The following is a 12,644-nucleotide window of genomic DNA, read 5'->3' as shown; positions in this document are numbered from 1 at the left end:
GTATGCATTAGTAGGAAAATAGATGCCTTGCAAAATATACTTAGTTTAAAACATGTCCATATTTTAACTTATAGGAAGAGAAATTCTCGCAGCTAACAGGGTGGAAAATGTTGAAAGTTTGGCTTTTGATTGGATTTCAAAGAATCTCTATTGGACAGACTCTCATTACAAGAGTATCGGTGTCATGAGGCTAGCTGATAAAACGAGACGCACAGTAGTTCAGTATTTAAATAACCCACGATCAGTGGTAGTTCATCCTTTTGCCGGGTAAGTGTGTTCATGTTTTCCTAAGAGCTTGAAACGGTATGTCTTTTACAGTCATTGAAAAGTGATGCCCTAGGGATTTAGGTAAGTTCAGCAAATATAATATTGAACTGTATAAGTTGAAATCACCTTAAATTTTATTTCTTTTTTCCTTCAAAAAACTTTATTCTGGGGGAGTAAAAAAATTGTTTTTAAACCCAAAACATTTCTTCTAACTTTTGGCTTTCTCAGTCTTCATAGAAGAGTAGTTTTTTTCACAGTTGCAGAGGACCAAACAATGTGATATAGATTCAGTAGAAAAGGAGTGAATAGGCAACAGAATTAACAGGAAAGACCCAAATTCTTTCCCTGCTTTAATATATTGATATAAAGCTTAGCAAAATTTGCTTAATCATTCAGTAGTTTTCAGAATAAAAAGTTTTTCAGACCACAAAGTTTCATGTTTTACCATTCTATAATTGGTGGTTCCAGACAAGGAAAGACAGAAGAGTTCACAGTATTCCTTTTTGGTTCCTACTTTTCTTATTTAAATATGTTTAACAGGAACTGTGTTTATTTAGAACAAATCTGAGCTATGTGTTGTATATGAGTGGAATGATAAAAAAGATGGCTGCTAACTCACTAATGCCTGATTACCCAGGGAACATCCATCTCTGTGCTTCCGTTAGATATATAATCTCATCAGATCCCAAAGCTAGTTTGTGAAGGAGGTATGCGTAAATACCCATTTTAGAGAGAATGAATCTAAGGCGCAGTGAGATAAAGTGACTTGTGAAAGAGCCCGCAGCTATTAGGCAACAGTCAGTATTCAAATTCCAGACCTGTCTGACTGGAATGCCTGTGTGCCTAAAAAAGTCTGTTTGCCGCGTCTAGAGTGTCTGCTTTACTTTTCTCTCTGTAAGATAATAAAAGAAACACATTTTAAAACTGATGTTATTATTGATAAGAAATTTCATTGCCCTATAGCGAGTTAAACAGTTTATTTTTTTAATGAATTTGTCTTAACTCAAACTTTTGGCCTTTGGTTTTGAAAAACTGTTGAATTCCTTTCCTGATGACTCTTTCATTTAAAATGATATGAAGTAGTTACATTTCAGAAAGTTACATTTTGGAAAAGACTAATTTTGATTCCTCTGGATCCCATAAAAGAGAAAAAGGTGATTTTGTTTTGTTTTGTTTTTTGTCTCTAGACTTATGTTTTTCCCACTCTTTAGAATATTAAAAAAATGCCTTGGGTCAGATACTGTTTGCATTGCATTGATTTGGATGCTTTCTTCATCTGAGATGAATGGTTTCCTGCAAATTTATCAATTCCTTATGGAAGAATGACTAGAGGATCCTGAATGTTTAATCCAGAGAGAAAGAGATTGAAATCTGTTTTCTTCCTCTGCTCATTGTTTATTATTTTATTTTAGTAATGTGGAATATTTAATAGGTAACCTGAATTGTGTCTTGTTAGAGAATATGTTGGGTGACAATAGTTTTAGTTCCTAAACTCTAAGACAGTGGTTCTCTTCTCTCAGTGCCCACTCAAATGCCATTTGTATTTGTGACTTTGGTTACATGTTGATAACTAAATTTTAACTGATAATTATGTGAGTTATACACTAAGTATGTTAAGCTCAATAGCATATAAAGAAAACAAAATTAATTGCAGTATCTGGAGAATCTCTGTTTGTTCTAAATCTGTGGAAGTCATGTAGTTTGTCCCAGTGTTAACAGCCTTGATTTACTACTGCTTTTTCTAGGTATCTATTCTTCACTGATTGGTTCCGTCCTGCTAAAATTATGAGAGCATGGAGTGACGGATCTCACCTCTTGCCTGTAATAAACACTACTCTTGGATGGCCCAATGGCTTGGCCATCGACTGGGCGTAAGTAGGAATCATCATCCCCGATACTTAGTTCCCTTTTACTGCAGAACACATAATGAGGCAGGTTGGGTGATATGATGGAGTAAGGAAACTGGTACTGCTTGCCCTCGCGGAATTTTAAATAATTAACTGGTGATGGGAGAAGGATATTGAACAAGAACACAAAGAACATAAACATAGTTGGCCAGCTACTGGTGGGGTGAAAACTAATAAATTCATGAGTATTCTGAGAAAATTACTAGAGAAAGCTGAATGACAAGATTTAGTCACTCAAGATGGGGGAGGTGGGTCCCAAGCCACATTTAAAGTAGGGTACAGATTTGATGAACTGTAGGCAGTGTGTAATTTCTTACAGGGAGAATCTTGAGTTTAGGAAATCTTTGGAGTCAATTAATCAACAAATGCACATTTGCTTACATGCACTTTGGGAGAACTTTAAAAGTATAAACTATGGTTCTCAAGAAATTGGTGATCTATCTAGGAATATAGGAAAAGGAATAGAGTAAATAAGCTTATAAAGATGAAATGCCAAAGTAACTTATGGGAGAAAAAAGGGAAGAAATCTATTTAACCTTTTAAACATAGATTACTACCAATGTTTTTCTTAACTTGTTGATTTCACAAGGAGAAAATAAAATTTCTGGCTCAAAGATAGCAACATTTTAAGTTTTCTAAGACAATTGATTGAAAGCCACTGCATGAAAAGTAGCTGTCTCTTTCTTGGGGACATAAAACTATTAAATTTTTAATGAATATAATTTAAATTTTAAAAACTTTGTTTAATAAATGTGTCAACTGACCCTACTGTTTTTGAATGCCCTTTGTGTAAAGGGTGCTCTGATAGTTTTTGGATAAGAGATAACTAAATATTTTATTATTTTAGTGCTTCACGATTGTACTGGGTAGATGCCTATTTTGATAGAATCGAGCACAGCACCTTTGATGGTTTAGGCAGAAGAAGACTGGGCCATATAGAGCAGATGACACATCCATTTGGACTTGCCATCTTTGGAGGTATGTTTTAAAGCAATAAAAGTATGCATTGTTTTTATACATTGCAAGTTATAATAGTAAACTCATCCTCATGTGGCGTTCTCACAATCCCAGAAAAGCTGGCCACTTTAAAATGAAAAAATTTAAAATGGTGCTATTATATATAGACAAAACATTTGATTTGTTGATGGTGTATTTCATTTTTAGAGTGTGATTTTTGTTTTGTATATATTCATATAATGTTGACAATGTATATGGGTACAGCACTTTGTAGATAACATGTATTATACAATTCAACATCCCAAGTACTTAGTTATGCAAGTATCACATGAGGAAACAGTAAATTACTGCCTTCATTTTCAAGAATAAAACAGCAAGTGCTGTTTATAGTTATCCTTGTAGCATTTCATTATTCTCCAGTGTTTGTAAGAATCTCATTAGAAATCCTTGTGGAAAAAACGATTACACATATTCATCAACTATATGTTGACTGAATGACTTTGCAACTTTTTTATTCAAAATGTTGGAGAACTGACATCATCTTTGTTTTATAGAAGTGTTAGGTTATGCTTTATGAAGAACAGCAAGACATGATTTTTTTTTGTCAACCTTTCCAAATAATTTCATGCTACTAGTGAAGATTGCTGGGAAGCATGAATTCTAGAACTACAGTCACAATGAGCACAGCCAATGCTTGCCTGTCTTCTCAGCATCCCATTTGCATGCAGGCATGCTGTTGTGAGTTGAGTTGCTGGGAATAAGAATGTAGCCTGGTACCATGAAACAGGTGGTTTGCTTAGTCTTGAAAACAGGAGCTCTGTGAATGGTTGTATAGCTTGTGCACTGCATAAAAATGCCAGGCCAAGAGGGTGAGGAGAGACTGAAATCTATCCTGGGTCTGTTTGACAAACCACGATTACTCCAGTTAGAGGGGTCATGTTTTGTTTAAGTCTACCAAAAGCCCTGTGTATATGCTAGTTGTGTCCCTGGTTGAAACCTCCTACTTTGAATAATTAACACAGTGCTTGAAAAGACTAGACACTCACTATAAATCAAAGACTTTCTCACATGCATAGAATGTATGTGTGGAATGAATAGTTAGTAAGTATATTGCATATCTTGTCCTGCTGTCTGTTTATCTGTGGAGGAGTGTGTGGTATTTAAAAAATGCTCATGAGATTTTTGATGAGTTAATTATAAATACTCCTCCCGTCCCCCTCCCGCCGCTGCCATCCATTTACTCCCTTTTCACTAGTGATGTCAGACACATGCTATTTGCTGTCACATAGAAACGTTATAAAAATGTTGAATTTTCTCTGCTCTGGGCTGGGATGTTTTGGGATTCAAGAAAATGTAGTTTTAGTATCTTTTGGTTTCATCAGTATGAAAAAAATTTGAATACATACCCATGAGGACAACACAACATTCCCAAAATAGCAATAATTATTTATTTCTTTGAACATTGCCGTTTATTGTGAATTTCTTTTGGAAAGTTCTTTTGTTGTGCAACACCATAGAAATTGTGCACCTTTTTACTAAAGGGCTAGATCTTCTTGATTGTGCACCACACAGAACTAAAAGATTTATTGAACTCCTTACTTATTTAAGTATTAGGATGCCTTTGTTAGTAGTAGGACTGGGATTGCCAGTCTCTAGAAAGATTTAGGGAGTCCAATGACTGATTGTCATTGATTAGACCACAGATAAGGAAATTGGTCAAATAAAATTTATGACATCTTAAGCATTTTCTGATTAATTAGGGTTTTCTAGTTAAACTATCATTAAAGAGAAAATCCACGTTGATGCAATTCTTTCTTTTAAAAATATATGTTTATTTTCCTGCTGTAGTAGTTAGTGTAAAGTGAACATGATTAAATTTTTGTTGTTTAGAATCTTACGTCGCCTCTCTCTTACCATTCTGAGCATCATGGAACATTAGTAGTGTGGTTGTAGGTGAATGCACACTTGTGCTGAGATTTTTATTGAGCCTCAAACATACACTGAAAGTTCCTTTTTTGGGCTAGACCTGTACTTTTCCTTCTCAACAGCTTCTTATTTAAGTCAAGGGAAAAAAAATACAATTTAAGCGCTCTCATTAAAACATAGAATATGAACTGTTTGACCTGGGAAGGATCTCAGGAATGATTCAGACTGTCTCCTTCACACAGTGTAGTATTTGCCTAAGAGCACTCAGCAGGTGAGTGCTTTAGCGGGCGCAGACCTATGAGGCCTCGTTTAGTGCTCTGTAGAAGAATTCTCCAATTCTTATTTTCACTATTACCTATGCAGAACTAAATCCAATTGCTACTAAATGCCATCATAAAACTCCATATGTGCTTGCCTGAACCTGAACCCTGGTATTATCAACATATAGACTTCCACAGAGCATTACTAGGGAGTAACAAGTCATGGAAAATGGTTAGAGAAACATATTACAGATATTTATGGGGGAGATGATCATATTTGCAAGAAGCATTTCAAGCCTATTGCATTTTCTCAAGTGATTTATTTATAAGCTAGCTGTGACTGAAAATACTAATCTACCCGTGTTTCTTTTCAGAGCATTTGTTTTTTACTGACTGGAGACTGGGTGCCATTATTCGAGTCAGGAAAGCAGATGGCGGAGAAATGACAGTCATCCGAAGTGGCATTGCTTACATACTGCATTTGAAATCGTATGATGTCAACATCCAGACTGGTGAGTGAGATTGCCCAGTTTTTTATTTTTATTTTTTTTGTATGAGTTTATTTATTTGTTATAGTGGCTCCTGTTCCCTTTAAGTATTTATTACTTAAAGGTCTAGCTCCTGGTAGTTTTATATTCTTGTCGTTCACGTAATCTAAGAGTGTAAGACTTGAAATCTCTGTTCAATGCTGCTAGCCTTAAACATGTTGTCAGGAAAACACATTTTGGGACTTTTCTGTACCTAAATGCAGTGTTGTATTTGGCAGGTTGATTTCCAAGAGGAAGCTACTTTTTAGTATTGGGTCTGAAAAATGTTTTGTCCCGTTTGTTTTCCTTCACAAATCAAACCTGTGACCCACCTAGTGAAAATGTACATGACTGACTCCCTCGGGGCTTTGCTTTTGCAGGTTCTAACGCCTGTAATCAACCCACACATCCTAACGGTGACTGCAGCCACTTCTGCTTCCCGGTGCCAAATTTCCAGCGAGTGTGTGGGTGCCCTTATGGAATGAGGCTGGCTTCCAATCACTTGACATGCGAGGGGGACCCAACCAATGAACCACCCACGGAGCAGTGTGGCTTATTTTCCTTCCCCTGTAAAAATGGCAGATGTGTGCCCAATTACTATCGCTGTGATGGAGTCGATGATTGTCATGATAACAGTGATGAACAACTATGTGGCACACTTAGTAAGTAGCTATGCACTGGCGATATTTCCTGGGATGAATAGAGTAGAGGTGGGCTTTAAAGAAAATAAATAAAAGCTTGGGCTATTTATATGGGAAAAATATCTTTTAGAATTTCAGATTCTTAACATGTACTTTGAAGGCTTTTAGGAAGCTAAGCAAGAAATTTCATTCATAATGTTATGGATGGTTTCTGGCCTTGATTTAGACTATCTTCAACAATTTTTTTCTTTGACATTGGCTGTTTGGACCAATGCAGTCATTATGTCTTGGCAAACTCCTCAAAAAGTCAAATCGAAATAAACTAGATCTGACCAGGCAAGGTGGCTCATGCCTGTAATCCCAGCACTTTGGGAGGCCGAGACAGGAGGACTGCTTAAGTCCAGAAGTTTGAGACCAGCCTGGGAAACATGACGAAACCCGATCTCTACAAAAAAATATAAAATTACAAATAGCTGGGACTATTACAAAATACAAAATCATAAAATACAAAAAAAACAAAATTACAAGTATCTAGGACTACAGGCACATGCCACCACACCCAGCTAATTTGTATTTTGCATTTTCACAAAATTTGCAAAATACAAAAATTTGTACTTGGGAGGCTGAGGTGGGAGAGTTGTTTGAGCTGGGGAGGTTGAGGCTGCAGTTAGCCAAGACTGTGCCACTGTACTTCAGCCTGTGCAACAGAGTGAAGCCCTGCCTCAAAAAAATAAGCAAACAAACAAACAACAACAACAAAAACCAAAAATAAACTAGACCTAACCTTTAGCAACCGAGAGAATAGTATCACGGAATAACTACTTGCAATCATAGCCTTTGGAAAATCTCATGTGTTATATTCCTTTTCCCCCATGTTAGAGTAAAATAAGTTAACAATGAAATGGTGGTCTTAACCTTTATATTCTTCTTTTGATGGTAATCTAGTCTATATAGTTTGGGGCCTAATAAACACTATTGCAGAAGGCAAAAGTATTACATTCAAATTAAAAAAAAGATAGAGGACAGTTGAAATCTCAGAAATCTCTATCAAGGTAAAGTTAATACTAATAATAACCTTTCTTTTGGAGAGAAAGACGAGTGACAGATTTGAAAAAGTGCTCACTTGTACATTTTTCTGAAATTTCTTAAATTTTCATCTTTTTGTATATTATCTTCTTGTTTCTAGGAGCACAACATTTTACCTTAATATTTTATCTATTTGCACTTTTCATATGACATATTTTCAAGCTTTCTATAGTCTGAATTTGAAATTGTGGTTGGAGGAAGTAACAGCTTGAAAGTTAAGGATGAGCTTTAGAGTCAATCCAACCAGAGCGTGAATCATAGGCAGGTTCCTAAATCTCTCAAAGCCTCAATTTCCTTATCTGTAAAATGCAGACAATTATATGTACTTTATAGTATTCTTGTGAGGATTTAAAGAGAACTTATATGATGTGTGTGTGTGCATAACTTAGAAAAATACCTTTTCTATGATAAATACCAAATAAATGCCAGCCAATAATGATGTTAATGATGATGACATCACTTGATGAACATTTCTCTTTATTACATACAGTGCCTCCATTAAAAAAGGTGAACTGAGCCTTTACAAGGCAAGAACTCGTTTAAAAGGCTATAAAAACAAACGTCTTCATGACCAGTTTGTTACTATTGTAGATAATACCTGTTCATCTTCGGCATTCACCTGTGGCCATGGGGAGTGCATTCCTGCACACTGGCGCTGTGACAAGCGCAACGACTGTGTGGATGGCAGTGATGAGCACAACTGCCCCACCCACGCACCTGCTTCCTGCCTTGACACCCAATACACCTGTGATAATCACCAGTGTATCTCAAAGAACTGGGTCTGTGACACAGACAATGATTGTGGGGATGGATCTGATGAAAAGAACTGCAGTAAGTTTTGAGCTGGTTTCTCTTGGTTGGTCAGCCTTGTAAATAGACTTCAACAACCAAACGGCCTTGCATTCTTTCCTCTAAGGCTCATGCAATTTTCATTGTCTCTTTAGTACTTCTATTCCACTTGTCAATCTCTGTATCAATAGGTTACAAGAACAAAGGAATGTGCCTGCACATGGGCTGCTTAGAGTCCACCTACAAGTATTGAGTTCTATGGAAGCAAAGCAAGGACTGCCTCTGATGCCAAACATTTCAATTCAGATAGGAATCGAAGAAGTGAAAATCCCTCAGCTATCTATTTATATATTTAAAACAATATTAAAAGTCATATAGACATATCCAGACCTTTGGCTATTGATGTTTCTTTTTCATTTGGTACAAGGAAAAAGACATCAAAATAAAGAGGCACAGAAAATTTAAATTTCCATTGATCTTATCCACCTGTTTTCCGTCTTGCCAGTTCTGCTTTTCTTTAGCTTGTTGTTTTATTTCATGTCTTCAATAATAGTTTAAGATGGAGCAAAATTCCCTGGGCTAAGTTCTAGTCCTGGTTGCCTGACTAGGCAAGTCACTATCGTTTGGAATAGATGAGCTTTAAGATCCCTTCTAGCTTCCATACCCTATAAGTCTGTATTTAATATAATTTCATGTTGTGGGTGGGGCCAGCCACTGCATCCGACTCCAAGGCTATGGTCTTAACAGCAAGGTAGGACCCTGGTTTTTAGAATTGTTCTGTTTAGACTTTTAAATCCAGTTTTGGGGGTCTGTCTACACACTGTTGCTACTAGGCATGTGGGTCATGCTGGTTTTGTTGCCTAATTGGGCTCCATTGCTTGGCTTTGGTCTAGAGTCATGGACTTCATAGTATTCATGAAATGTAGTCCAAGTCCAAGCACATGATACTCACTTTCTAAATGTGATCTATTTTCCAAGGTGTAATCACAGTTTCTGACTCTGCCTTGTAATCTTTTTATTCTCGATTCTAAAACCTATCCTAGTTTTGAGTTCTTTTGCTTAGCTGACTTTGGTAGTGTGGCTGATTTGAAAGAATTTTGAACCCATGTACAATTGAGATAACTTCTGTAGCTATTTAGCCATTTTTAGTTTGGCTGTGGTACTTGTTGCACAGGAAATAAACTTGTTGGTTTTGTTTTCGGATGACATTAGATTCGACAGGGACATGCCAACCTAGTCAGTTTAATTGCCCCAATCATCGATGTATTGACCTATCTTTTGTCTGTGATGGGGACAAGGATTGTGTTGATGGATCTGATGAAGTTGGTTGTGGTAAGTGCATTGCTTTTGTTTTTATTCAGTGTCTATTTAGAAAAATCTCAGTGTTAACACATGGACACAGGGAGGGGAACATCACACACCAGGGACTGCTGGGGGGTGGGGAGCTAGAGGAGGGATGGCATTAGGAGAAATACCTAATGTAGATGATGGGTTGATGGGTGCAGCAAACCACCATGGCACGTGTATACCTATGTAACAAACCTGCACGTTCTGCATATGTACTCCAGAACTTAAAGTATAACAACAAAAAACAAAAATCTCAGTGTTTAGTCATTTTAGCCCTGAGCTAATTTCTAATGCTTTTCTCTTTCATTCTTAGTATTAAACTGTACTGCCTCTCAATTCAAGTGTGCCAGTGGGGATAAATGTATTAGCGTCACAAATCGTTGTGATGGTGTTTTTGATTGCACTGACAACTCGGATGAAGCAGGCTGTCGTAAGTAACACATACCCAGCATGTTTCAGACAAAGGGGCCATTTCATTTTTGCCAGTTTGATATTGGTATTGCCACACATTTTCCCTAACTCAGACAAACTGGGGGAAAGTATCCTCAAAGGAATGCAGTATTGAACATACAGTAAAATTGAGTAGACATTGCCATATAACGTGTAATTAGCAAATCAAGTGGTTGTATAAATGGACACTTCAAATAGTCTCTTAGATGGGCTAAATATTTCTTAGATATTTTTGTTTTCACTTTTAGTTTTTCTTAGGACTTCCCACGTTGGTAGGTTTAAACTTTTGAGGCTCTACTCCATATAAAGATATTTTACTGGTTTCTTTTAAGTTTCAGTAGAGAGGTCATATCTTGGTGTAGAAATGGTATGGAGCTGTATCTAGTATTGACTCTGATGAATTCATTATTTGTGCTATTATGTGTTTAACATCTGCTAAGATGTTATCTATGGAGATTATAGAAGGCAAGAGACAATTAAGCAAGATAGACAGTTACAAGGGTCTTAGAAATGGCACAGATAAAATTCTATGGAGGTTCAGATTAAAGAAATTTCTTCTAGTTGGAGGATTCAAGTAGGACTTCATACAATATAATTCTGATGGATCTATAATCTTCACAGACTGGAAACCTATACTCACATGATTTGTTACTTGCCCACTTTTTGTTTTAAATGGAGTTTAGACTTGCAAAAACTCATCAGTGAGTTGATCATTTGTTTGAACAATGGTGTTTTAGACCAAAAAAAGTAAGTTTTCATGAATTCTTCTCCTGCGTCAGAAAGGTAGTGTGTAAAGCCATGGATGAAAAAGAAAAGTTAAATAAAATGCTTATATACTTTATAGTTTGCACAACATCTAGAAATTCCTAATAACTAATTTTCCTGTTTCACATTAAAAACATAAAATTCTGTGTTGAGCTGAGGTTAAACTGTCAATCGCTGCTGGCTTGCTGTTGCCTTGTGAGATCTCTGGTAGAGAGTTTTGGTTTAACCCTGTCAAACAGGGAAGCAGTTCTTACCTATCTCTCCAGGATTGCTTGATGAGTAGTGGAAAGTTTGCAAAGAATTGAGTATTTACCATCACCTTTAGTTTACTTAGTGTGTGATGGTTTCATTAGATATAGTTCATCTGAGGGAAAATAATAACACCCAAACATGATATTAAACGCATGAAGTTCAAAGTAATCATAGCTGTTTAAACTCTATTGTAATGTTCTGGTGATTATTTCATAGAAAGATAGATAAACTGTATTATTGAATCTGCAATTGGAAGAACATTAGAAACACAGGAAAAGGAAACAGAATGTTCTTTTGACACAGGTACTCATCTGCTAGTCAGCAGTTGTGCTTTCTGTACTTCGTTTGTTGTGAGATCCGCTAGTTGCCACACAGAAATATTTCTATGTACTACGATGTGGGAGAAGACTCTATATCATTTAGTCTTCAATATTAATTTGGTCATAGTCATTACTATAAACCTACTATTGGATCCAAAATCAATTCCTCTGAGTCTAGACTATAAAAGGGATCACAAATTACATTCACAAGCCAATTTCCCCCATGTTTTCCTTCTAGCAACCAGGCCTCCTGGTATGTGCCACTCAGATGAATTTCAGTGCCAAGAAGATGGTATCTGCATCCCGAACTTCTGGGAATGTGATGGGCATCCAGACTGCCTCTATGGATCTGATGAGCACAATGCCTGTGTCCCCAAGACTTGCCCTTCATCATATTTCCACTGTGATAATGGAAACTGCATCCACAGGGCATGGCTCTGTGATCGGGACAATGACTGCGGGGATATGAGTGATGAGAAAGACTGCCCTACTCAGCCCTTTCGCTGTCCTAGTTGGCAATGGCAGTGTCTTGGCCATAACATCTGTGTGAATCTGAGTGTAGTGTGTGATGGCATCTTTGACTGCCCCAATGGGACAGATGAGTCCCCACTTTGCAGTAAGTTTCCTGACCACAGTTTACTGGCCATAAACTCATTCTGAACAGTAACCTGGTGTGCATCACCATTGTCACAGTCACTGTGTAGCTTTGTAGGAAGGATTTCAGTTCCTCTATGAGTTCACATCTGTGTAGGGGGTAACCATAATTGAATTCAAATACATCACCATTGGATAATTTTCTGATTAAATCCTTTGTACTTGGTTATGTGTTTTTACTTCTTTTTATGTCTTTGTTTCAAAAAATGAGACTAAATTGAGGCCATTAGATTGTCAAATTAAATTTGGTTCTGTTGGTAATGTGCTTATTAAGTTTTCTAACTTTAATATTTTCTAATTTCAATCAGAACTTGTCACAAAAAAATGAAGTCCAGGGATTTGTGTTGCTGTGATTAAAGCGCTGTGATTGGCATGTAATCCTAATTACTGTCATTTCTTTCTTTCCTCTTTAATCAATGCTCACTCTCAGATGAACCCCAGCCAGGTATGATTGTGAAGTATTTCAGATTCTTATGATTTCATATGTGTTGTGTTT

At 36.7% G+C, this 12,644-nt stretch overlaps 1 protein-coding gene across 3 annotated transcripts in view; it reads left to right on the top strand.

Annotated features, from left to right (window-relative positions):
- Window positions 1–12,644, top strand: part of LRP2 (LDL receptor related protein 2) — a 232,305-nt gene that overhangs the window by 99,965 nt on the left and 119,696 nt on the right. For 2 of the 3 annotated variants that reach the window (XM_054549456.2, XM_054549457.2), the window contains 10 exons: window positions 75–267; window positions 2,013–2,138; window positions 3,022–3,152; window positions 5,692–5,829; window positions 6,225–6,506; window positions 8,163–8,402; window positions 9,573–9,692; window positions 10,021–10,137; window positions 11,733–12,110; window positions 12,579–12,593. In XM_054549456.2, the coding sequence (XP_054405431.2) occupies window positions 75–267; window positions 2,013–2,138; window positions 3,022–3,152; window positions 5,692–5,829; window positions 6,225–6,506; window positions 8,163–8,402; window positions 9,573–9,692; window positions 10,021–10,137; window positions 11,733–12,110; window positions 12,579–12,593 (1,740 nt within the window). The remainder of the gene's footprint in view (window positions 1–74; window positions 268–2,012; window positions 2,139–3,021; window positions 3,153–5,691; window positions 5,830–6,224; window positions 6,507–8,162; window positions 8,403–9,572; window positions 9,693–10,020; window positions 10,138–11,732; window positions 12,111–12,578; window positions 12,594–12,644) is intronic. The other variant, XM_024243330.3, reaches the window with a different exon arrangement.

Source organism: Pongo abelii, chromosome 11, assembly GCF_028885655.2.
Source record: "Pongo abelii isolate AG06213 chromosome 11, NHGRI_mPonAbe1-v2.0_pri, whole genome shotgun sequence".
Lineage (NCBI taxonomy): Eukaryota > Metazoa > Chordata > Mammalia > Primates > Hominidae > Pongo > Pongo abelii.
Note: the sequence above shows the minus strand (reverse complement) of the source record. Positions and strands in the feature narration are given on the sequence as shown.